Source organism: Schistocerca serialis, chromosome 12, assembly GCF_023864345.2.
Source record: "Schistocerca serialis cubense isolate TAMUIC-IGC-003099 chromosome 12, iqSchSeri2.2, whole genome shotgun sequence".
Classification (NCBI taxonomy): Eukaryota; Metazoa; Arthropoda; class Insecta; order Orthoptera; family Acrididae; genus Schistocerca; species Schistocerca serialis.
In genome coordinates, this window is record NC_064649.1 from 29302605 (window position 1) to 29330035 (window position 27431).

A 27431-nucleotide genomic window follows, 5' to 3' on the forward strand; every position below is an offset into this window, starting at 1 on the left:
GAACGAGACGAGGCAACGGTCTTGCCGCAGTGGATACACTGACTTCCGTCAGATCACCGAAGTTAAGCGCTGTCGGGCGTGGCCGGCACTTTGATGGGTGACCGTCCGGGACGCCATGCGCTGTTGCCATTTTTCGAGGTGCACTCAGCCTCGTGATGCCAATTGAGGAGCTACTCGACCGAATAGTAGCGGCTCCGGGAGAGCAGTGTGCTAACCACACGCCCCTCCTATCCGCATCCTCAGTGAGGATGACACGGCGGTCGGATGGTCCCGATGGGCCACTTGTGGCCTGAAGACGGAGTGCTTAAGAACGATACAATGTTAAATTTTTGCGTCTGGTCCGCTAAGAAGCGTAACGCCCGAGTTTTGTAATGTATTATCTCATTCTGTTCAAAAAATCAAATGAGGTTCGGAGCTACAGTATATTGCTTCTCCGATCGTCTCTATATATTAACTGCAACCGCTCACGTCACTGCAGGTTAGTTGGACCAGCTGGCTGGCCAGTGCTGTCCAAGTCCAGTGCGCCGGTAAAGCTGTTGTCCCTTATTATCGGTCAGTATGTGCGTGTAACACACAACATAAAACGCAGCCTTATAATCGTACTGTCCGCCTCGATAGCTGAGTAGTCAGCGCGACGGAATGTTATGCTGAGGGGACCGGGTTCGATTCTCGGTTGCTTCGGAGATTTTCTGTATTCAGGGTCTGGGTGTTGTGCTATCACCACCACCACCACCACCACCACCACCACCACCATCATCATCATCCCCATCGACGCACAAGTCGTCGAAGTGGCGTCAACTCAAAAGACTTGCACCAGGCGACCAGTCCTAGCCACACGATATTTCATAAGCGTACTTGATTGTACTCTAGACAGCTTGACTTCGGCTCCACTTGAAACGGAATACGATAAGATTCTAGAAAAAAACGCATAAGAATACGTAGTGTAAAGCTTAGACCAGGTTTATTGGTATAATGAATGCAGTATAGTATTTATATTAAAAAAATAAAATCGCCAGGTGTAAGTAAGACTCGCGCAATGAACTTTCTGTAGAAACTTACTTAAGCATACAGACAGTTGATCCGCAAACCGAGAATGGCGACCATTTTTGCTTGTTATCGACATTGATACTGGCAAGTTATCGCCCTTCCAAGATTATCGAAAATGTTTCAATTTCAGTAATCAAAACATATTGTCATGCAGGACGCAGGCGATCATTATTATAATAATCAGTAGATCTGCATTCAGGCTGACTGGGTCGCAATGGTAAAAGTCAAACATCAGGAGAGAAATGACTTTATTTGATCATTTGAGGCGTTTCCGGAATGAACCCATCGTCATGGCGTTTCGAGTTGTGAGTGAAACAAACTATCGCAGACTAGTGCAGCAATCGCTCTTGTGTATCTGATGATGGATAAATTCCGAAACGCGTCAATGAGCAATAAAGCCATTCCTTGCCTGATGTACGATTTTCACCACTGTGACACAGTTAGCCCGATACGGACTTACTGTTTTAACTTCAAGTATGACGTCGAATAAAAAATGACAAAAGAAATATTTTTTGTGTGATATAATTACAGATTTACAGATTTCGCATTTTTTTTCCTTTTGTTGTGCTGTGACACCTTCCTTTTGTCAAGTTTAATGATTCTACGTCAATCCAGAAGTACTCTATATGTTTTGATGAGTGAGTCTGGGACCATTAAAATATGTTACATAAATGGCCGTAACTTTTGGTAACCTTGACTTCGAAGCTTCAATCGTTTTTACACCGCCAAGGGACCGTGGGCCTTAGTATGGGACACAAATTTCAACTTCATGCTGCTACCCGTCCCTGAGAAAAAAGTTTTTAACGGTCGGAGAAACAGACGGACAATAGAGGAAGGATCCTACAATGGTCCGTTTTTACCGATTGAGACACGGGACACCAAAAACCGCCCATTGCTATGATAAATACATTTATATTTATACTTCTAAGCTCTTTCCAAGAGCCCAGTCAGAGATAATGTATAACGGTGGAGATGGGCAGGCGGCAAGTGGTAACGTCGCTTGCGTGGATGAAAGTTTCTCGAACCGGCCCTGGTTGTTACGCCCTATACGTGCCGTTCTCGCCGACTTCCTGGAGTCGTTCGATACGCTTCTACACTGTCCCTTAGTGAGCAAAACACAGTTTTCGCTTTTCCCGGAGTTACGGCTCAATACTCCTGCTGCAATAATAAGGCGACAACAAACCGAGGCGCGGCTACCGTTCGGATTAGCGCTGTTGACCGTTGGGCCACGCTTCTGCTGACGGCGAGCCAGAGAGTGCAAGCGCAGCAGATGCTCCAACCCGTATCGAAACACGCCGGCCGCCGAGTCAGCGCGCCGCATGCTGTTTACACAAACAACAGCCGGGCCATCTGCTACCTGAATATGTGCTCCCCTCGTACGCCGGAACCATTCAGATAGTTGCCGTGTATGGGGCGAACATGGCAACGGGGCTGTCATCTGTCGTCTTTGTCCTGGTTGCAGGTAAGCCTTCACTTTACTGTGTTATAATCTTTATTGGTCCTTTTAAACATTTCTGTGCATCAGGTGCATTACGATACTGGACAGGTCAAGTTTTCATGACCAGTACACGTACTAAACATTCAGAATAAATCATATGCCGTACACTTGTTGTTGTTGTTGTTGTCGTGGTCTGAAGATTGGTTTGATACAGCTCTCCATTCTACACTACCCCATCTCCGAATAACTACTGCAACCTACATTCTTCTGAATCTGCTTACTGGATTCATCTCTTGATCTCCTCTACGGTAACTCACTCCCCCCCCCCCCCCACACACACACCCGCCTCCCATTTTTCTGCAGTACTAAATTTCCTGTCCTTTGATGTCTCAGAATGTGTCCTATCAACCAATTCCTTCTTTCGGTCAAGCTGTGCACAGATTTCTTTTCTTCCTAATTCTATTCAGTATCTCCTCGTTAGTTACATGATCTACCCATTTAGTCTTCAGCATTCTTCTGTAGCACCACATTTCAAAAGCTTCTATTCCCTTCTTATCCAAACTGTTCATCGTCCATGTTTCACTTTCGTACATGGCTACACTCCATACAGATATCTTCAGAAAATATATCGTAACACGTAAGTCTATATTCAACATTAACGAAGTTCTCTTCCTCAGAAACGCTTTTCTTGGTATTCCCAGTCTACATTTTATATCTTCTCTATTTCAACCATCATCACTTATTTTGCTGCCCAAACAGCAAAACTCATCTACTACTATAAGTGTCTCGTTTCCTAGTCTAATTCCTCACTATCACCGGATGTAATTCGAGTACACTCCATTGTCCTTGTTTTGATTTTGTTGATGTTCATCTTATACCCTTCTTTCAAGACACTGTCCATTCCGTTCGACCACCCTTCCAAGAACTTTGCTGTCTCTGACGGAACTAAAATGTCCTCGGCAAAACTTAAAGTTTTTATTTCTTCTCCTCGGACTTTAATTCCTATTCCAAATTTTTCTTTGGTTTCCTTTGCTGTTTGCCCTTTGTACAGACTGAATAACATTGGGTCAGCTCACTTCCTGTCTCACTCTCTTCTCAACCACTGCTTCACTTTCATGCCCCTCATCTGTTATGACTGTTGTCTGGTCGCTGTACAACTTGTTAACAGCCCTTTGTTCCCTGTATTTTACCCCTGCTACCTTCAGAATTTCAACTTAAACTTGTCGATAATTTCAGAAATCAGTAAACACGCACAGTTTTCCCTCAAACACATCACAAACATCACTACCTTATGTTTTTGCGTAATTGTAAATGCACCACGAAGCTAGGTATGCCTGTCAGTATGGACTATTTATAATAGCTATAATTATTAAGCTGCAAATGACGTAAATACTGATGTAATGTTCAGTATACCGTTCTCAGCCACAAATTTAATACCTGCAATTACACCCATGGGGCTCAAATTTTGTCATCTTTGTAGGTTAGGGCCTGTATCAATCCTGAAATGTTATGGAAAAGGCCACAGATTGTTTTATATAGATCTCAATTTATTCTAGACTTCTGGGCAAGGGACAATCAAATTGTTATAACACACTAAAGCCATTATTTGCCACTAACGATCACATTTCAGAAACAGAAATACAAAATTCTCAACAGTACAATTACTTTAAATGTATTTTTCCATTCCACAATAACCAAACACTGTCGCTATTATAAATCACATGAAGGCCATGAATGAACAATGTTTTCAAGTTGTTTTCAGCACTCTAACCACGTTTCACATTTCAGTTTGTATATAAGTGTAGATGAAGAGCTTGTTTCGTGATAACAATACAAGCATTTCGTGCAACGAATCAGTTTCTCTCCGGTTACGTTTTCCCATATGACGAAAGCAAAGTAATCTTTATAAATAGCGAATAAAATTAAATTTTAACAACAGTTCCCAATTGCGTGCCCGGGACGAAAATAGGAACTGCAAAGGAGACGACATTACGAATAATCTCCAGATTTATTTTAACATCCAGTACAGCAACATAGGCCAAACGCTTGACTATGGCGAACGTACGCCATAAACTACAGTACACGAATGAAATACAGCTCAATATTCGAAAACACATCAGAGCTCATGCTAGAAATAGCAAACTGTTAATTTGATTGCTGCACTAACTCTTGGCGGTGTGAAAAGATAAATCTCCTCATACATGGTAGCTAAAGGTATTGTGCTCTCAACGAAACAATGAAATGAGGTTACACATGTTTTCGGATGAGGTCCGCCTTCAGCAAAACACAATTTTGTTTTATATCCCAAACATATTTCACTGCAGTTGCAGCTTCGTCAGTGGGCTTTTGTTTTATGGCTGTTAAGCCGGCCAGAGTGGCCGAGCGGTTAAAAGCGCTACAGTCTGGAACCGTACGACCGCTACGGTCGCAGGTTCGAATCCTGCCTCGGGCATGGATGTGTGTGATGTACTTAGGTTAGTTAGGTTTAAGTAGTTCTAAGTTCTAGGGGACTTACGACCACAGCAGTTGAGTCCCATAGTGCTCAGAGCCATTTGTACCATTTTTTATGGCTGTTAAACATAAAAAATATTCCTTACTGTTTGTACACAAGTAAATATTAGTTTTTACAATCGTAATTACAAATTTCTGAGGAACACAAAGTTATGTATTCATTCCTTTTTATCTCATGGCGTGGTTTTCTGAGTTATTATGTTTTCAAGTGTCCATTTTCTTTCACAGTTTGTCGTCTGCAACAATATACTTGTACTACTTATTGGAGACAAATTATTTAAGTAAAAAATGATGATTTGGAACTGTTATGGCTATGCCTGAAATTAATTAATTTGTTGTGGAAGGTTGTGTAGAATTAATTAATTTCAGGCATAGCCATAACAGTTTCCAAATCGTAATTTTTTGCTTAAGGGGCTCCGGAACGCCCTATACTTGCAATGTTAAAATAACGCTTATAAATTACATCTTTCCTCACAAAGTATTTGAAGTAGGAAGTTGAACTTTTTACAGATTATTTATTGGAATATGGGCTACAACTTAACAGAGGGATTTTACAAAATTTTAGTTCAGTTATTAAAGATGATTTTTTTTAAAATTGTAATGAAAATTCACAACATTTTTTTGCAATTTTTTATTTATATATTCAAAAATATACAGTTTTTTGGAAAAAGGCTGTGTTAAATTATGCAGAAGGTACTGTGTAACATTTACTGAAAGTTTGAAACAAATATGTTTGGAAGATCCTTAGAAAACATGTAATTAGTATGAGAAAATAAAAGTTTTGGGAATCGAGCGACAAAGATTGGATTAACTTTTTAGTGCATTCCAGGTCCATAGGATGGATTATCTTCATCCTCTGCAAACTCCTCCTCCAGCTTCCTCTTGTTCCTCCTCCTGTTTACTCTTGCTTGTATTTCTAGACTCTTTACAGCCCTGTCTGCAGCCCGAAGGCGTTCCTTGTCTAAAGCAAGCATCGCTCGTTGTTGTGTTCGTAGATTTTGCTATCATTTTCTTCAGTTGCAGTTACTGCAACACTGTTCCAAAAGGTGGTCATGTATGAACACCTATCACATTTCAGTTGTATTTCACTAGCAAGTCCTACGTGCTTTATTATGGAGAGTTCCAGACCAACTTCACTACAATGAATACATCTTACACAGTTTGAAAAAATTCCTTTGAGAACCGACATATCAAATATTTCATTCACATCCGATTCGCCCATAAAACATTCATAGTTTTCACTCATTGAACCAAGCTTCTTCTGTGAAGTATTTTCTTTCCCACTTTGACTTCTATGGGCAGGTTTACTTGAGAGGTTAGGTTCACTCACTTGGTTATCGTCTTTATTGTTTACAGTAATAACACATACCTTTGGCTTTCCAACATTTCTCCTTTTCTTAAAAGCCTTCAGAGGATTTCTAATAACTGTACTTTTACTCATTATTATACTCCAACAGAACAGAGACTCAAGAAACAGAATTAATTACGAATATTTTCGAGATAACGACAGAGTAAATAAACATGAAACAATCGACAATCACACCAGCGATATCTATTGAACCATCACAGGTTAGCCACAACACATACTTTATCTCACATCACTAAAATGTACCTGATGAACACGGACGTTAATAACAACACCATTTGACAGCAGTTTAACAGCGCCACAGTGGGTCACGCCCATGTAGAACATTTCAAAAAAAATTTAAAAATAGTTGTAGTCTTCGGAAATGAATAAATTATATATCTATTAAAAGGTAATAGTCTGCAGACTTAGAAAACGCAAAAAAGTAAAAATTGAACTTTTCATGATTTTGAGCCTTTCCGGAGCCCCTTAAGTAATTTGTCTACATTAAGCTGTATATGGTTGCAGCGACAAGCTGTGAATGAAAACAGGCACTATAAAAACATAATACCCCAGGAAAACCATACCACGTGGTAAAAAAGTATGAATAGGTAACTGTGTGTTCCTCAAAAATTTGTAATAACGATTTTAAAAAGTAATATTTACATATGTACAAACAGTACACAACATTCTTTATGTTTAACAGCCATAAAATAAAAGCCCACTGACGATGCTGCAACTGCAGTGAAACATTTGTGGGATATAAAACAAAACTGTGTTCTGCTAAAGGCAGATCCCATCCAAAAACGTAAGTATTATTACAGCGAATACGGACAATAGAGCATCAACCTAAAGATGAACTGAGGTTTCGTATGATCACGCAGCTAAACATTTGTTACAAACTCTGGATACTGTAAGTTCATATGGGGACGACATAAGGAGCAGGGACTATATTAGAGTCCAGGAGGAATGGTCAGTATTCAAGGATATGACAGGAGCGAACATTCGAAGCAAAAAAGTCTAGTGAACATGGGCCGCATACCTTAGGAGCTATGGTCACTATTTAATCTTCGATATTGTGGAACAAATCTGTTCTACTGCAAGATCTTCGCTTTCCATGATTTCGGCTGAGATAGTACGGACCAAAAGAAGACAAATTGTGCAGTAAGCATGGGCTCTAAAATGCATACGTTAAAAGCTATGAGCTCTTGTTCGGCAGAAAAGATCTGTTTCAAAGTGTCAGAAATAAAGAAGTGCTCACAGCTCTTAAGGTATGCATTTTAGAGCCCATGTGTATTAGCAGTTCTTCATCTCATCCAAAAGCAAAGAGCTTGCAGTACAACGGAACTGTTTCGCAGTATCGGGGATGAAGAAGTACTCAGAGATCTTGAAATATGGATTTTAGAGCCCCATGTTAAGTAGACTATTTTGCTTTGAATGCTCGCTGCTGTCACATCCCTGAATACTGACCATTCTTCTTCGGACACCCTGTACAGAGTAGACATTAGTGGTGATACCACTACGCCTACCTATGCATACCTTAAGAGCTGTGAGCACTTCTTTATTTCTGACACTTTGAAACAGATCTCTTCTGCCGAACAAGAGCTCATAGTTCAGCAAGCTGTATTTACACAGCGTGCAACAAATTCAATTATTTCACACTTAACTACATCCATACAAATTTTCTCTTATTATATTTTTACAATAATAATGTACACATTTACAATTTTAATCTGCTATATACTCAGCTACACTGTAGTAACACTTCTGAAGTAGATAGGCATGAACACCTGTTTTAAATGCTGAAATGCATTTCGTCATTTTAACGTAACAAGGCAGTTACGTACTGCTTTTTTCCCGTTTGCAGTTATCCCTTTCATTTAGTGTTGTATTTTAATTCTGGTTATGTATATCCTGCTTTCCTCTTTATAAGTGAATACCTCGTTTTTACGGCTTCTTACCTCAACCGATAAAAACAGAACCCTCATACGTTCACTTTGTTGTCCGCCTGTCTAACTGTTGACACTCCTTTTTCTCTGAAACGGGTAGAGCTATTGAGTTGAAATTATGTCAAACACTCAGGTCTACGATCCCTTACCGGCGTAAAAAATTTAAGCCTTTAAGTCAGTGCAATCAAAAGATACGGTCAATCGTATCACTAGTTTTTATCCTCTGAATATTACTAAGGACTACTTAGTTTCACGTGAGCTCCCGAGGCCCACAGCACGGCGTCCATGGAGACGAGGCGCACGCCAGAGGTTAAGTCAAGTCTTGGTGTTGACTTAGTACTTATGTACCGCGTTTTTAAAATGTGACTACGCCTATTCAGGCTGTTTTAGTTTTATTTCTAGACCATGCCCTCTTAGACAAATTATAGATTCAGGCATATCTTCTGAAGAAGGCTCAATTATTTGGGCTGAAACCTAGGTAAAGATTGGTTTCATTATCGCAATCTAGGCTGATAGTTTCTTATATATTAGATTATCACGATTGCTGACTGTGCTGCAATGCTGAAAGTATAAAAATTGTGTTTTTCCCACGCGGCACTGTTTGTTAAAACTTGGGGATGTCGTATCGACACTTTTAAACTTGACGGTTTCTGTACGGCGTGCACAGTTGACAGTCCGGCAGCGGCTAAAGCAAATTCAGTTCGGTGATCTATTGCGTATGTACGTCACGATCTAAGAAATGCTGTGACAGAGAGATCATGTAAAAGGTATTGCTTAAACAAAAGGTTGCTGCAAACCGCCATTCTGAGTGTGTATATTTTGAAATGTTCAAGGTCCAGATAACTGCTGTTTAGAGGTCTCCACGTTGTCCAAACCAATGTTGCTAGTGAGTGCATAGACATCGCGATATGCGGTTAACAACACCAACGATTATGTTTCTCGCCTGATTGCTGCACGAGGTTTCAACATAGATTTTAAAACCACACCCCAAATTGAAATTTTACTATCTTTCACCTCCAAAGGCACGTTACCATGAACAAACCAACGCTCTACAAGAGCTAACACGATTATCGACAATATTTTTTAAACTTTAATATGCATTGCGGTACTGTTCATTCTCTTCTCAGTCGTCTACAAATTTGTTCCAAATTTAATACTTAAATTATCATTTTAATTTAATTTTCGCTTTCACGTGAACTATGAAACCCGCTTTGATCGCAGTCTCATCAGATTATGATTGGAGATAACGCTAAAGACGCTCCGTTCACTATTTTTTTTTTTTTGGTAATATTTATTAGCAAAATTTCTGCTACCAGATTCAACGGGAATTTAAGTCTCTGGACTAAGATTCGAAGCTTATTGTCATTTGAACTGAAGTAGCAGGTTACAGCATGTATTAGTCAATTTCTATCATAATTATGTTACTTTAATTAATTATCATAATTTAAAAACTTAAATGATTCCTGAGCGCACAGGATCGAAAAAATCACGGTAATATACAGGGTGGTCCATTGATCGTGACCGGGCCAAATATCTCACGAAATAAGCGTCAAACGAAAAAACTACAAAGAACGAAATTTGTCTAGCTTGAAGGGGGAAACCAGATGGCGCTATGGTTGTACCGCTAGATGGCGCTGCCATAGGTCAAACGGATATCAACTGCGTTTTTTTAAATAGGAACCCCCATTTTTATTACATATTCGTGTAGTACGTAAAGAAATATGAATGTTTTAGTTGGCCACTTTTTTCGCTTTGTGATAGATGGCGCTGTAATAGTCACAAACATATGGCTCACAATTTTGGACGAACAGTTGGTGACAGATAGGTTTTTTAAATTAAAATACAGAACGTAGGTACCTTTGAACATTTTATTTCGGTTGTTCCAATATGATTGTGAACTTATCATTTCTGAGAACGCATGCTGTTACCTGTAAATACCACATTAATGCAATAAATGCCCAAAATGATGTCCGTCAACCTCAATGTATTTGGCAATACGTGTAACGACATTCCTCTCAATAGCGAGTTGTTCGCCTTCCCTAATGTTCGCATATGCATTGACAATGCGCTGGCACATTTTGTCAGGCGTTGTCGATGGATCACGATGGCAAATATCCTTCAAATTTCCCCACAGAAAGAAATCCGGGGATGTCAGATCCGGTGAAGGTGCAGGCTTCGACGACCAATCCACCTGTCATGAAATATGCTATTCAATAACCGCTTCAACCGCATGCGAGCTACTTGCCGGACATCCATCATGTTGGAAGTACATTGTCATTCTGTCATGCAGTGAAACATCTTGTTGTAACATCGGTAGAACATTACGTAGGAATTCAGCATACCTTGCACCATTTAGATTGCGATCGATAAAATAGGGGCCAATTATCCTTCCTCTCATAATGCCGCACCATACATTAACCCGCCAAGGTCGCTCATGTTCCACCTGTCGCAGCCATCGTGGATTTTCCGTTGCCCAATAGTGCATATTATGCCGGTTTACTTTACCGCTGTTGGTGAATGACGCTTCGTCGCTAAATAGGACGCGTGCAAAAAAAAAATCTGTCACCGTCCCGTAATTTCTCTTGTGGCCAGCGGCAGAACTGTACACGACGTTCAAAGTCGTCGCCATGCAATTTCTGCCGCATAGAAATATGGTACGGGTGCAATCGATGTTGATGTAGCATTCTCAACACCGACGTTTTTGAGATTCCAGATTCTCACGCAATTTGTCTGCTACTGATGTGCGGATTAGCCGCGACAGCAGCTAAAACACCTACTTGGGCATCATTTGTTGCAGGTCGTGGTTGACGTTTCACATGTGGCTCAACACTTCCTGTTTCCTTAACTAACGTAACTATCCGGCGAACGGTCCGGACACTTGAATGATGTCGTCCAGGATACCGAGCAGCATACATAGCACACGCCCGTTGGGCATTTTGATCACAATTGCCATACATCAACACGATATCGACCTTTTCCGCAATTGGTAAACGGTCCATTTTAACACGGGTAATGTATCACGAAGCAAATACCGTCCGCACTGGCGGAATGTTACGGGATACCACGTACGTTTGTGACCATTACAACGCCATCTATCACAAAGCGAAAAAAGTGATCCAACTGAAACATTCATATTTCTTTACGTACTACACGCATATGTAAAAAAAAATGAGGGTTCCTATTTTGTTAAAAAACGCAGTTGATATCCGTTTGACCTATGGCAGCGCCATCTAGCAGGCCAACCATAGTGCCATCTGGTTTCCCCCTTCAAGCTAGACGAGTTTCGTTCTTTGTAGTTTTTTCGTTTGATGCTTATTTTGTGCGATATTTGGCCCGGTTACTATCAATGGACCACCCTGTATATTCGAAATTTGATTTAGCTAACTAAAACGTTATTCTACAACGAATTTTAAAGAAGTTTTAATCTTTGCTGCTGATAAATAGCATAGACTTTTAGTAACTCCAACATTAGTAATTTCCAAGAAGCTTCGGGTATCGAAGTCGCGCCCCACTACGAGCGATGTATATCGGAGGCTCGACTGCCGCGGCACACTGAGTAAGTGGATCAATGTTTTTTAATTAAATCATGGGAGAAGGCAGGTGGATCAATGTTTGTTAATAACAGGTTCGCACGTTGGATGTATTAATAAACATTGATCCACCTACTTTTTCCCCTCATTTAATTGAAAAACATTGATTCGCCTAACTTCTCCCATGGTTTAATTAAATAACACGACTGTTAACAATATTATGCCACATTCCCTTGTGAACGCACAAAAACAATATCCAGACTCCACACCGCGACAGTTGGGCGCTCGATATACACTCCTGGAAACTGAAATAAGAACACCGTGAATTCATTGTCCCAGGAAGGGGAAACTTTATTGACACATTCCTGGGGTCAGATACATCACATGATCACACTGACAGAACCACAGGCACATAGACACAGGCAACAGAGCATGCACAATGTCGGCATTAGTACAGTGTATATCCACCTTTCGCAGCAATGCAGGCTGCTATTCTCCCATGGAGACGATCGTAGAGATGCTGGATGTAGTCCTCTGGAACGGCTTGCCATGCCATTTCCACCTGGCGCCTCAGTTGGACCAGCGTTCGTGCTGGACGTGCAGACCGCGTGAGACGACGCTTCATCCAGTCCCAAACATGCTCAATGGGGGACAGATCCGGAGATCTTGCTGGCCAGGGTTGTTGACTTACACCTTCTAGAGCACATTGGGTGGCACGGGATACATGCGGACGTGCATTGTCCTGTTGGAACAGCAAGTTCCCTTGCCGGTCTAGGAATGGTAGAACGATGGGTTCGATGACGGTTTGGATGTACCGTGCACTATTCAGTGTCCCCTCGACGATCACCAGTGGTGTACGGCCAGTGTAGGAGATCGCTCCCCACACCATGATGCCGGGTGTTGGCCCTGTGTGCCTCGGTCGTATGCAGTCCTGATTGTGGCGCTCACCTGCACGGCGCCAAACACGCATACGACCATCATTGGCACCAAGGCAGAAGCGAATCTCATCACTGAAGACGACACGTCTCCATTCGTCCCTCCATTCACGCCTGTCGCGACACCACTGGAGGCGGGCTGCACGATGTTGGGGCGTGAGCGGAAGACGGCCTAACGGTGTGCGGGACCGTAGCCCAGCTTCATGGAGACGGTTGCGAATGGTCCTCGCCGATACCCCAGGAGCAACAGTGTCCCTAATTTGCTGGGAAGTGGCGGTGCAGTCCCCTACGGCACTGCGTAGGATCCTACGGTCTTGGCGTGCATCCGTGCGTCGCTGCGGTCCGGTCCCAGGTCGACGGGCACGTGCACCTTCCGCCGACCGCTGGCGACAACATCGATGTACTGTGGAGACCTCACGCCCCACGTGTTGAGCAATTCGGCGGTACGTCCACCCGGCCTCCCGCATGCCCACTATACGCCCTCGCTCAAAGTCCGTCAACTGCACATACGGTTCACGTCCACGCTGTCGCGGCATGCTACCAGTGTTAAAGACTTCGATGGAGCTCCGTATGCCACGGCAAACTGGCTGACACTGACGGCGGCGGTGCACAAATGCTGCGCAGCTAGCGCCATTCGACGGCCAACACCGCGGTTTCTGGTGTGTCCGCTGTGCCGTGCGTGTGATCATTGTTTGTACAGCCCTCTCGCAGTGTCCGGAGCAAGTATGGTGGGTCTGACACACCGGTGTCAATGTGTTCTTTTTTCCATTTCCAGGAGTGTATATCGATGGATGTGAGGAGGCGACTTTGATGCCCAAGGCTTCTCGGAAAATACCTCAGAATTAATAAAGTAAATGAAAAATTACAATAGCAAATGTGAAATTAGAGAAAAAATTTAATTTAAAATTAAAACATTCTCGAAAGCCTTGAAATTCTCAAGGCCGATATCTTGCTAGTATCGATACAAATAACAGGTCAAATTCGTCGAGATTTTTGATTCCGAGGATTAATGGACTATTTATTCCATGCAGATAAAATTAAGGGGCATTGTCATTGCAAGTCGACGTCCGTGATCTTACTTGCCCCAAAACATTACCTTCAGCTGGTTTTAATCCGTCCAGAGTAGTAATCACAGAATAATAATACAGAATCAGGCAAAATTTCCGAACATAAATGTCACAACTCTTCATTAGGTCCTTTGCTGCAAAGAGTTTCGTTATACGTATGAAGCAGATTTCTTGAAGAAATCAAAGTTACCAACGGTAATATGTTCATTGGTTGAAATATTATGGAACGGTGTTCTAGACTTCAAACGTTTGCTACGCTTAATTTCGTAAACCTTGTATGCTTTCCTCTTATGTAGTTCATTTTAAGACGTTAGGTGTTGTTTCTGCTTATTCGAAGTTTGTATCTGAGTTGCATCTTTCTCGTTGTTTATCAAGTCTCGGGCAGTCGACTCTGAATTTGACACACTGAACATGTTTCAGTCCTGGAGTACAATATCCAAAACTTCCGTTGATGTTAGTCACAAAAATCAGTCGATATCGTTCGTTTGACAGAGGGTTTGTAGGAATTACCTCTGAATATAACATATGTAACTTTCGAATGTTAAGTTCTTCTGGTGAATATAATGTGATTTGCAGCTTCTTAATGACTGTAAACGTTGATGCACTTCACATACGGTTTCTCTTTAAGTTTGTTTGGTCTAGTGTTATTTTTTTTTCTAGGCTTCGTATGTGCTTTCAATGTAGTAGCTAGTACCTTTTTAAGAGTAATAAGACGTCTGTTGGTCATATCATGCAATGCTAAGAAGGCTGGATGACGTACCTAAACATCCTGTATTTATCCATCTCTATTGATACGCATCTTACAAACATAGGAAAAACCATGATATGCCGTTGCAAATGTGCTCTCCTTTGGTCTCTTTCACATCACAGTATTTACACTGATAAGTTCAGTCAGGTTAATTTGGTGTATCGTAGGAAACCACATGATTCAATTCCTTCATTAATCTATTCCTTCCTGTAAATGGAACATTCTGAAAATATTTCCGTCGTAAGAACTTACAATCATCACCTTTAAGCGACTCATGCATGGCAGGTAATCTTTTAGAATAAAAGAAAATACGCGCCATCGCTTTCCTTTTCTTTGTATTTGTATTCTGCACAGCACTGGAATGTTCATTATCCGATTTTTGATGCCTTCATTTCACTTAAGAAACAACTTAATGCACCATCTCGGTAACAGTATTACACGATAGTTTCTGCTCAATTTACCAGAAAAAATCTTTATCAAGCCTACTTTGGATGCACAATGTGGCGCGGTTTTATATCAGTCTATGCTTTATTACTAAACAATGTGACAGTTCGAACTTCGTTTACAAGGTGTGCGTTACTGGCAAGTGTTGTGACGATAAGAAAACCGGGACGTCGTTCTTCCTCAGCACCGAATGCACCTTGATCGTTTTTTCCAAGCACATAAAGTTTTTAGCACAGGTTTTCGGGCACCCTGATCGTTTTTCAAAAAAACAAACCTTGCCAAATTATAGTACCTACATTCCTCTGTAAGATGGCATTATAAACTACACTTTAAATTTTGATGGGCTTTGATCGTTATTCTCGTGTACTCTTCGTATATACTCGTACATAATATTTCTTATTATGCACACTTGCGTTCATGATTGTACGTGACAAGTACATTGTACCACATTTGACGTTCTGTGTGACGGTAGAGGTAAGTTCCTACGGGACCAAACTGCTGAGGTCATCGGTCCCTAGGCTTACACACTACTTGATCTAATTTGAACAACCGTACGCTAAGGAAAACACACACAACCATGCCCGAGGGTGGATTCGAACCTCCGATGGGGGAAGCAGCGCGAACCGTGACAAGGCGCCTGAGACCGCGCGGCTACCTGCACGGTCCTGTGTGATGAATGAATGAATAAATAAATGCAGTAGTTGCGTGCCATTCTAGTATTGTTGGTTTATCGTAAATCTTGTTGTAGGCTTACGTACTTTGAAAACCTCAAAACGAAATTCAAAAGTAAAATCAAGCAGGTTATTCCCGAAAACTGGCAGATGCTGGCAAGAAATATTCAGGGTCAGAATGAGATTTTCACTCTGCAGCGCTGAGTGTGAGCTGATATGAAACTTCCTGGCAGATTAAAACTGTGTGCCGAACTCGGGACCTTTGCCTTTCGCGGGCAAGTTCTCTACCATCTGAGCACGACTCACGCCCCGTCCTCACAGCTTTACTTCTGCCAGTACTTCGTCTCCTACCTTCCAAACTTTACAGAAACTCTCCTGCGAACCTTGGAGGACTGTTTTTGTGGTCTTCAGTCCTGAGACTGGTTTGATGCAGCTCTCCATGCTACTCTATCCTGTGCAAGCTTCTTCATCTCCCAGTACCTACTGCAACCTACATCCTTCTGGTCTCCCTCTACGATTTTTACCCTCCATGCTCCCCTCAAATGCTAAATTTGTGATCCCTTGATGCCTCAAAACATGTCCTACCAACCGATCCCTTCTTCTAGTCAAGTTGTGCCACAAACTTCTCTTCTCCCCAATCCTATTCAATACCTCCTCATTAGTTATGTGATCTACCCACCTTATCTTCGGCATTCTTCTGTAGCACCACATTTCGAAAGCTTCTATTCTCTTCTTGTCCAAACTAGTTATCGTCCATGTTTCACTTCCATACATGGCTACACTCCATACAAATACTTTCAGAAACGACTTCCTGACACTTAAATCTATACTCGATGTTAACAAATTTCTCTTCTTCAGAAACGATTTCCTTGCCATTGCCAGTCTACATTTTATATCCTCTCCACTTCGACCATCATCAGTTATTTTACTCCCTAAATAGCAAGACTCCTTTACTACTTTAAGTGTCTCATTTCCTAATCTAATTCCCTCAGCATCACCCGATTTAATTTGACTACATTCCATTATCCTCGTTTTGCTTTTGTTGATGTTCATCTTATATCCTCCTTTCAAGACACCGTCCATTCCGTTCAACTGCTCTTCCAAGTCCTCTGCTGTCTCTGACAGAATTACAATGTCATCAGCGAACCTCAAAGTTTTTACTTCTTCTCCATGAATTTTAATACCTACTCCGAATTTTTCTTTTGTTTCCTTTACTGCTTGCTCAATATACAGATTGAATAACAACGGGGAGAGGCTACAACCCTGTCTCACTCCTTTCCCAACCACTGCTTCCCTTTCATGCCCCTCGACTCTTATAACTGCCATCTGATTTCTGTACAAATTGTAAATAGCCTTTCGCTCCCTGTATTTTATACCTGCCACCTTCAGAATTTGAAAGAGAGTATTCCAGTCAACATTGTCAAAAGCTTCCTGTAAGTCTACAAATGCTAGAAATGTAGGTTTGCCTTTTCTTAATCTTTCCTGAAAGAAATGATATTGCGGAGACATGGCTTAGCCACAGCGTGGGGGATGTTTCCAGGATGAGATTTTCACTCTGCAGCGGTGTGCGCGCTGATATGAAACCAATGCGAGCACCTATGCTAACAGCACGACATGGACTTTTGACCATACCCGTTAGACTTTAGACGACTGAAAAACTATAGGCTGGTCAGATGAGTCCAGATTTCAGTTGGTAACAGCTGATGGCAGGGTTCGAGTGTGGCGCAGACCAAATGAAGTCATGGCCCCAGGTTGTCAACAAGGCACTGTGCTAGCCGGTGATGGCTTCATAATGGAGTGGACTCTGTTTGCGTGGAGTGCACTTAGTTCTCTGGTCCAACTGAAGCGATCAGTTAACCGTAAATCGTTATGTTCGGCTATTTGCATACTATTTGCAGCCATTCATTGACTTAATGTGCCGAAACAATGATGGAATTTTTATGAATGACAATGTGCCATGTCACCGGGCAACAGTTTTTCGCAATTGGTCCGAAGAACATTCTGGACAATTCTAACGAATGTTTGTCAACCCATATCGCCCGACATGAATCCCGCCGAACATTTAAGGGGCATAATCGAGAGGTCAGTTTGTCCACAAAACCCTGCACCGGCAAAACTTTCGCAATTATACACAGCTATAGAGGCAGCATGGCTCAATAATTCTGCAGCGGCTCACAACGACTTGTTGAGTCCATGCCACGCCGACTTGCTACACTACAGTTGCCAAAGGGAGATCCGACACGATATTAGGACGTATCCCACGCGTTTTGTCACCTCATGGTATATACTGTTCTAGGCCTGGTAACGACACTAAACACGAACACCACTAACAATAGGCTGTCTACGTGTCGCAGAGAATTGATGTATATACAGGGGGGACCAAAAAAATGTATCCACTGTTTAAAAGTATGTAACTTGCAAACTAATTGACGGAGTTGTCTCATTTTTGGTGGAAGTGCAGCTTGAAGTCCAACTTAAAAGATACCACTGCAGGTGTCCGAAATGGTCACCATTAACATCCACACACAAAAGATGCCAGCGAACTGCAGCACTAACTACTGACTGCGACGTGTTCAGTTGGATATTTGCAAATGAATGTACGATGGATTCTCGAAGTTCATCCAATGTGCGTGGCTTCTGTCGATAAAAGTCCAGAGGAGTTAGGTCTCGGGAACGTGCTGGATGCTCCACAGCACCTCTACGGCCTATCCATCTTCCTGGCAGATTTTCGTCGAGATACGCACTAACACGATTTTGGTAGTGGGCTGGGGCACCATCTTGTTGAAAGTAAAACCTTCCGTCTCCATACAAGTCTCGGGTGGCAGGTAAAATGGAAGTCTGGAGCTTCTGAAGATACACCTCACCGGTAACTGTGCAGTCAGAAGAATGGTCCAATCAAGCCCCCGGTAAGACAACCCACACCACACATTTACTCCTGGCAAGTTCACGGCTTTGTCTATGGACGTTCGGATTTTCTGCAGCCCATCAGATGGAATTGTGGCGATTTACTGTACCACTGAGTTTGAACTGTGCCTCATCAGACCACACAATCATCTCTGCAAACTCTTTATTGTTAATAAACCACTCGCAGTACTCCATTCTACGATCTGGGTCGTCCTCGTTCATTGCTTGTAGCAATCGTGGGATGTAGCACTTCCACTTTGCTGTCTTCAAAATTCGCCGAACACTTGAGCGACTCCAGTTTCACGGGCACACAGCCGGCCGGAGTAGCCGAGCGGTTCGAGGCGCTACAGTCTGGAACCGCGCGACCGCTACGGTCGCAGGTTCGAATCCTGCCTCGGGCATGGATGTGTGTGATGTCCTTAGGTTAGTTAGGTTTAAGTAGTTCTAAGTTCTAGGGGACTGATGACCTCAGAAGTTAAGTTCCATAGTGCTCAGAGCCATTTTTTTGTTTGTCTCTCAGACTTCTGTGGCGAACGAGTGAATTGTTGGAACACACGACGGGAGTTAGCTGGACTTGTTACTGTTACAGGTCGTCCAGATCGTTGTTTGTGTACAATGTACATCTTTAACACAGCCTTCGGCTTCAAATTTGTCTCGAATGCGACGAAACGTTAAATTTGTTTGATACTCATTTCGCCATTGTCATTGAACCTCATTAATGTTTTCGTACTTAAACTACGACTTCAAAACTGACTTCCTTTCATCGAATGTAAGCCTTGCGCCAGCCATGTGTACTCGTGTAACTAGGTGCAACTAAGAACAAAACACTATCTGGCGGCTGTCATCTGACAAAACAACGCAATACAACGCTTGGGTGGCGATTGCCGGAACTACAAACTGCTACACTACCAAAGATGAGACAACTCCATCAATTACGCCAGTTAGGGACTTTTAAACAGTGGATACATTTTTTTGGACCCCTCTGTATTACTGCCAATGGTACGTGTACGAAGTTACACTGACATACGTACATGTCTTCTGGGTGAATAACTGTTTCTGTCAGGCAATGTATTATGAAAAAAAATTGCACAAAACGTTGTACTGTTGTAGAGGTATATGATTTTATTGTTAAATGATGATTAGACAGTCTACAATTTTACAGAAGATGGTACATCTGTTACATCTTCTTCTGCCGCGTCCCCCTGGTAAGTAGTAGCTTCATCGCCCGCATTGTTGGACTGCGCGCTGTTGTCTGACAGAGCAAACTGGACGAGTATGACCAGGTAGGTGGCGGCGGTCGCAACGGCAGGCCTCACCATGGACAAGTCCAGCGAGAACAGCCCTGCCGCACGGTAGTCGACAGTTCCGCCAGTCAGCTGTTGCGCGAACAGCTGCAGCTCCGCCCCGCAGCTGCAGGTGGCCGACGCCGACAACAGAAGCAGTTTCTTCACCAGCTGCGCCGTGTAGCCAGATTCGCGTTTGACCATTTCACTGCCGCACACGATGTTGCCGAGCCAGCAGACGTGGACCGCAACCGTAAAAAGTGCTGTCAGTACAGCGTTGATTTTAGTGCCTCTCGATATCAGCATCTTCAAGTCTAAGACGTTCATTATGAACCCGTACGTCAACACTACGACACAGACAAAGGAGCAAACCAGGTGCAGGAGATTCTGTACGCTGTAGACATTGTTGACAGTTCGGCTCACTTCACAGAGAAGCAAATGGGCTCTCTGTAATTGTGTTACACGAATACGACTCTTCATCGGTGCACGAGGTTCTAATCCACTTATCGATGTAACACGTGACAAAAGCTTTGCGTTGCTAAATAGAACTTGCCCTCCCGTACGCGATTTTCTGGTCCTCGATGGAGTATAGAAATCAAAAGAATTATTAAACGATGTTGCAACTTTTACATCCAGTTCTGTTTCCGTCAATACCCCGAATACTTGCAACAGCTCCTCGTTTAGTTTCTTAAACCTCTCTCGCAGCATAAGATTCAGCGCGAAAAACTGTAGAACACTGCAACTCTTGATATTATATAGCATCAACGACGGCACGAACAGACAAATATTTATGCCTTCTATACGATTCAATACAGCATGGCTGTAAGTTAAAAGTACTGAAGTAATCGTTCCTATCAGGCTGAACCAGAGAAGTGAAACAGATTTTAAATAACGTGTCGGAAGCCCGTCGTATAGCAAAGTATCCACTGCCGTTGCTTTTGTGTACAATGAATCGACATGTTGCTGCTTCATCGTGATACTGCAAAGTATTGGAACAAATACAGAGACAATCGTAAGCAAAACGCACCAAGCATAACAATATTTTCCAATACAGTCATTACTGTCATAGGCTTGCGAGGGTACTCTCAATACAGCGTAGATGACAGCTAGTAACAGCAGAGGCACGAAAGCACTATACAGTCTGTCTGCAAACGACACAATTAATTTCCCACTTCTACGGTCAAATGAAATTGGAGCAGTGCCTACAGCCTTACATAGAAGGAAAAACATCTTGAGTACGTCACACATTTTGTAGCTCGTATGTGTGCGCACTGAATTTTCTTCTGCGACTGTCCTGACACCAAACAGGTGGATATAACACCACTTAGAACAAGTAATGTCGATACATCGATTCAGTAAGCAATTATCGTTATTGCTGGATACACATTACAAAACTGTATCAATTATTTACGATGAAGTAATTTAAGAAATGAGGCAAGTATACAGAGGAATGTCTCTGATCTCAATTTTAGATATTTACCCTGCCACTCAGTGATAGCTTTGTCTTAAAAAAAAAAATTGTTGTCACGCTAAGCTAATCAGACAGTTGTAACCAGCCCACTGTTTTCCTGATCAGCAATCGCGATAGTACTATCCGATAACGTGTTTTGAAACGTACCTTTCTTGGATATTGAGATATACCAATGAAAAGTTTCTCAATAAGCGCCGATGCAAACTATTGCGAATGATGTAAGACTTTGCGTAAGTTATTGTGTTACATAGGCCTCGGGCATGGATGTGTGTGATGTCCTTAGGTTAGTTAGGTTTAAGTAGTTCTAATTTCTACGGGACTGATAACCTCAGCATTTAAGTCCCATAGTGCTCAGAGCCATTTGAACCTTTTATTTGTTACATAGGCTCGTAGCGTTTTTCCATAACATTATTAAACTCAACTGATACATATAACAGAGATTTTAGTTATCAATAATATGTTCTCCTCCAGTACTTACACTACTGGTCATTAAAATTGCTACAGCAAGAAGAAATGCAGATGATAAACGGGTATTCATCGGACAAATATATTAACTAGAACTGACATGTGATTACATTTTCACGCAATTTGGGTGCATAGATCCTGAGAAATCAGTACCCAGAACAACCACCTCTGGCCGTAATAACGGCCTTGATACGCCTGGGCATTGAGTCGAACAGAGCTTGAATGGCGTGTACAGGTACAGCTGCCCATGCAGCTTTAACACGATACCACAGTTCATCAAGAGTAGTGACTGGCATATTGTGACGAGCCAGTTGCTCGGCCACCATTGACCAGACGTTTTCAGTTGGTGAGAGATCTGGAGAATGTGCTGACCAGGGCAGCAGTCGAGCATTTTCTGTATCCAGAAAGGCCCGTACAGGACCTGCAACATGCCGCCGTGCATTATCCTGCTGAAATGTAGGGTTTCGCAGGGATCGAATGAAGGGTAGAGCCACAGGTCGTAATGTAACAACAACGACTCTGTAACGTTGTACATGTAAGTAATTCTTCCCATCTGATTTTTCGATAAACTTGTGTAATTGATGTTCTGATTTCAATTTTTTGTTTCATGCCATTGTGTTAAGAAAACTGTAAACAAGTTTCCATGTGAATATTAATGTTTATGTCAAATGTCATGTAATATTGTAATAGAATTGAAATGTAACAAATGTTGAAACTCTTGTAAGATGTTTAAAATTGTAACTGTGCGTCTGGTCCATACGTAGGCAATGTTTTCGGATATGTAGAATGCAAAACCTCGGGTGAATACCCGGTCTGTCAGGGAGCGGTAAAAGGTGGATGGCAGGCGAGCGCGGGAAAATGCACGCGGGCACTGCACGGCACAACGGGCTCAGTGGTTGTTGGAGTTTGGCACTGGTTTGGGCAACACCTTCTGGAGCGAGGGGGCTCTCCTGGAAGACACAGCTTCACTGAGCCTCGGGTATGCTGTTCCAGCGTCCACACAGCATGGCAAAATTCCGTAGGCACTAAATGGAAAAGTATTGCGACACTAAGAAGAATTAAAGTGCCGATACATCAAGAGCCATAGCTGTGGTTGTATGTGTGCTATGTGCCTCGCCATCTCGCCGCCCGCCAACCGCCGCATCGATACTAGCAGGTTGAAACTTTTAGTACTGTATTCGTGTGGATCAGAGAGTGAACTGTATTTGTTTGGTGCAATAATAACCTAAATTTTACCAGAACTTTCCCATCATTTAATTATCCTCACAACTAACCTAGACAGGGTCCTTTCCAAATGTTGTGCAATCCGAGTGTCCCGAAATGAAAATTAAAATTTGCGTTAATAATAATTATTTGCAGAACTAGCTAGGTTAGAATGGTGTTTAAAGAAATGTTTTGTTAATGAACCAGTAAATGAATAACGAAGGTCTAACGAAGTTGAAAGATAATTTTAGTATTGATATAGTAATGAAGTTTATTATTTCGAGACAGATTTAAAGGCATTTAAATGAGCAGTAAATAAGATGAAAAGAGTAGTAACTTATATACTGGAAATCTTGAACGCATAATAAACTCAGTAATCAATTTTTTAAACACTGCGATCATAACAGTTTCAGGGTCCCCCCCCTCATTCATTTGAATTCTGAAGTGTTCTAAACTGGTTTGACGATCAAAAGTTAAAGTCAAAATAAAAGTCAAAATTTATCAGTGTTTTATCTTTATCAAAATTGACATTTTGTGTGTGGCACGAAAGTGCAATTTCTAGGGTAACTTATGCCCGATTTTAATCAGATTAATAGACAGTATAAAGTTTTGTAGTATACATTGTAGTGTAGTGTTATGTATTCATCCATATCAGTACAGAACGTGAAACTATCAGTTCAATAACTTTCTGCTTCTAAAATTCGACTATATTGTGCAGTGTTACAACTTGTTGTTTTGCACGAATATATACCAACTTGTACAGGGAAGAAACTCAGTTAATGCCTAATTAGGCTGGCGACCGTATTATTATGTAATTGGTAGCATCTTCTGGGTTGCTTTTGGTCCATCCTGACGTGTAATTGCATTTCGAACTTACTTGACGGATCATTGTTATTACAGAGTGGATGTAAGTCTGATTTGCCACCATTCAGGTACACGCGGTCGATAACTATACGAAAATCCTTTGTCATAAGGCGAATCCCGCTCACTTACCATAGCACAGGCTTTAAAGAGTACTGTGTCAGGGATTACAGTAACACATCTGAAATGTAACGCCCACAGTTCAAAGTGCCATTAATGCGAACAAGAGGTGACCGAGACGTGTAACCAATGACACCCCAAACCATCACGCCGGTTGATACGCCAGTATGGCAATGATGAATACATGCTCCCAATTTACGTTCACCGCGATGTCGCCAAACACGTATGCGACCATCATGATGCTGTAAACAGTACCTGAATTCATCCGTAAAAAAAAATGACGTTTTGCCATTGGCGCACCCAGGTTCGTCGTTGAGTACACCATCGCAGGCGCTCCTGTCTGTGATACAGCATCAAGGGTAACCACAGTCATGGTCTCCGAGCTGATAGTTCATGCTGCTGCAAACGTCGTCGAACTGCTCGTGCAGAGGGTTGTATTGCAAACGTCCCCGTCTGTTCACTCAGGGATCGAGACGTGGCTGCACGATCCGTTACAGCCATGCGGATAAGATGCCTGTCATCTCGACTGCTAGTGATACGAGGCCGTTGGGATCCAGCACGGCGTTCCGTATTACCCTCCTGAACCCACCGATTCCATATTCTGCTAACAGTCGTTGGATCCCGACCAACGCGAGTAGCAATGTCGCGATACGATAAACCGCAATCGCGATAGGCTACAATCCGACCTTTATCAAAGTCGGAAACGTGATGGTACGCATTTCTACTCCTTACACGAGGCATCAAAACAACGTTTCACCAGGCAACGCCGGTCAACTGCTGTTTGTGTACGAGAAATCGGTTGGGAACTTTCCTCATGTCAGCACGTTGTAGGTGTCGCCACCGGCGCCAACCTTGTGTGAATGCTCTGGAAAGCTAATCCTTTGCATATCACAGCGTCTTCTTCCTGTCGGTTAAATTTCGCGTCTGTAGCACGTCATCTTCGTGGTGTAGCAATTTTAATGGCCAGTAGTGTACAACGGTCTTCCAACGCTGGGAAACTTTTCGATTCCACCGTTGTAGAAATCACGTCGTTCTGACAAGGAAAACTCGTCAAGCCATGTTCGGAGCGCATTTTCGTCCGGAAAAGAAGTTCCTTGACGGTTGTTCGACAGAGATCGAAAAAGGGGAAAAATCTGTGGGCGCAACATCAAGTTAATAAGGTGGGTACGGGATTGCTTTTCAACCCAATTCCGATATACTGTTTTTGTCAGTCTTGCAGAATGTGGGCAGGCATCATCGTGGAGTAACATCACTTCCCGCAGTGTTCCTGGTCGTTGTTCTTGGACTGCGTCTGCAAGAAGTCTTAGTTGTTGACAATAAATGTCAGTAGTGATGATTACACCTCAGGGAAGCAATTCGTAGTGAACTACAAAGTCGCTGTTCCCATAGATGCATGACATTATCTTTTGTGGATGGCGCACAGGTCTGTGTACAGAGAGTAGTTGCTTTGTTTGGCCTCAACCATTCCCTTCTTTTCCTTATGTTAGCATAAAGACACCATTTCTCGTGACCAGTAATAATACGTGACAGGAATGGTCAGTTTTGTTCACGAGATAATTAGTGACGAGCATGCAGGGAGGCACATGTGGCCACCTGCTGATTTTTGTGATTTTGGCTTAGAACATGCGGTACCCATACAGCCGATTTTTGAACCTTCCGCACTGCATGCAAATTTCGCACGATGGTGGAATGATCGCAGTTCATCACATTTGCCAGTTCTCGATTACACTGACAAGGATCGTTATCAAGTAATGCGTTTAAACGATCCGAGAAAACCATTCTCTTGCTCTGTCCAATGTTATTATCCCCATACATAGCGCAAATGTTTCTGGTTACCCTCGATGCTCAACTCGGACAGAAGATTATGTCGCGGAAACGTTCCAATTTCTCCAGCTCCGTGTTCAGGTATCCACGGACTTCATGATGGAAAAAGCGGGGGAGCTCCATCCTGCTGAAAGATGGAGAGTCTGATTGCATATGAGGCATCAGCCATTGCTGCAACGTGTCCAAGTAGTAATATTAAGTGACAGTGCTCTACGGGAAGAAGAATGGCCCGTACAGTTCTCGACGTGACAAGGCGCAAAAAAACATTTACCTTTGGGAAACACGCTCAAATTCAACACATTCGTGCGGATGCTTTGTATCCCAGACTCGACAATTATGCCTGTTCACTTCCCCATTAGTGTGAAAAGTGGCTTCGTCGCTAAAAATTACGCGGTCGACAATGCCGTCCCCATCCTCGTTCAATTGTTGCAACTGCGTACAAAACTCGAAACGCTTGTTTTTGTCGTCGTCGTTGGGCTCTTGCACTAGCTCCAATTTGAATGTCGCAGGACTTTCCACACTGTCATTGGAGCCATTTTGAGTTCACAAGATACACGACACACCGATTGCTTTCGACTCGTTATTAATATATCTCGTACATTCACTTCACTGACACTGGGATGTCCGTTTCCCTTTGCTGGACACAATCAACCCGTCGTAACGAATTTGTTGTGCCAGTGGTAAATAGCCTTCCTAGTTGGTGGCTTCACGCCATACTTTGTTCTAAACATCCGTTGAACAGCTATAGCACACTTGTTTTTGTCTAACTCCAATACGCAGGAAGCTCGCTCTGCAACTGAACACGCCATGTTTGCGACTAGCGCTGACTATAGGCAAATTATCAAACTACGCTATGGCGGTATACATAAAAAACGTTCAGGGTTTCTCTTCAAAATGACATATGTATGATATCTGTACAAGATTTGGTTCTTGTCCAATAAATAATTGTAAGTGTTCCCGGACTTTATATACACCCTGTATATATTACGAATCTAAACATTTATCACGGTTTTTGTGCTCTTCAGTCCGAAGATTGGTTTGATGCAGCTCTCCATGCTGCTACTTTGTGCAAGTCTCTTCATCTCCAAATAACTACTGCAACCTACATCCTTCTGAATCTGCCAACTATTTATCTCCCTCTACGATTTTTACCCACGTCTCCAATACCGATCTGGTGATCCCTTGTCATCTCAGAATGTGTCCTACCAACCGATCCTTTCTACTAGTCAGATTTTGCCACAAATTTCTTTTCTCCCCAATTCAATTCTGTACCTCGTCCTTAGTTGCATGCTCTACCCATTTAATCTTCAGGACTCTTCTGTAGCGCCACATTTCAAAAGCTTCTATTCTCTTCTTTTCTAAACTTTTATAGTCTATATTTCACTTCCATACATGGCTACGTCCCATATGAATACTTTCAGAAAAGTCTTCCTGACACATCTATATTCCATGTTAAATTTCTCTTCTTCAGGAACGCTTTTCTTGCCGTTGCCAGTCTACATTTTATATCCTCTCCACTTCAGCCATCATCAGTTATTTTGCTGCCCAAATAGCAAAACTCATCCACGATTTTGAGTGTCTCGTTTCCTAAACTGATTCCTTGAGCACCCCCTGA

At 42.4% G+C, this 27431-nt stretch overlaps 1 protein-coding gene across 1 annotated transcript in view; it reads left to right on the forward strand.

Annotated features, from left to right (window-relative positions):
• Positions 1-2437: 2437 nt before the first annotated feature.
• The window catches only part of LOC126428375 (uncharacterized), a 103866-nt gene continuing 78872 nt past the window's right edge, over positions 2438-27431 (forward strand). Inside the window, exon 1 of the mRNA XM_050090302.1 lies at positions 2438-2509. Within this exon, the coding sequence (XP_049946259.1) occupies positions 2467-2509 (43 nt within the window). The 5' untranslated portion in view covers positions 2438-2466. The remainder of the gene's footprint in view (positions 2510-27431) is intronic.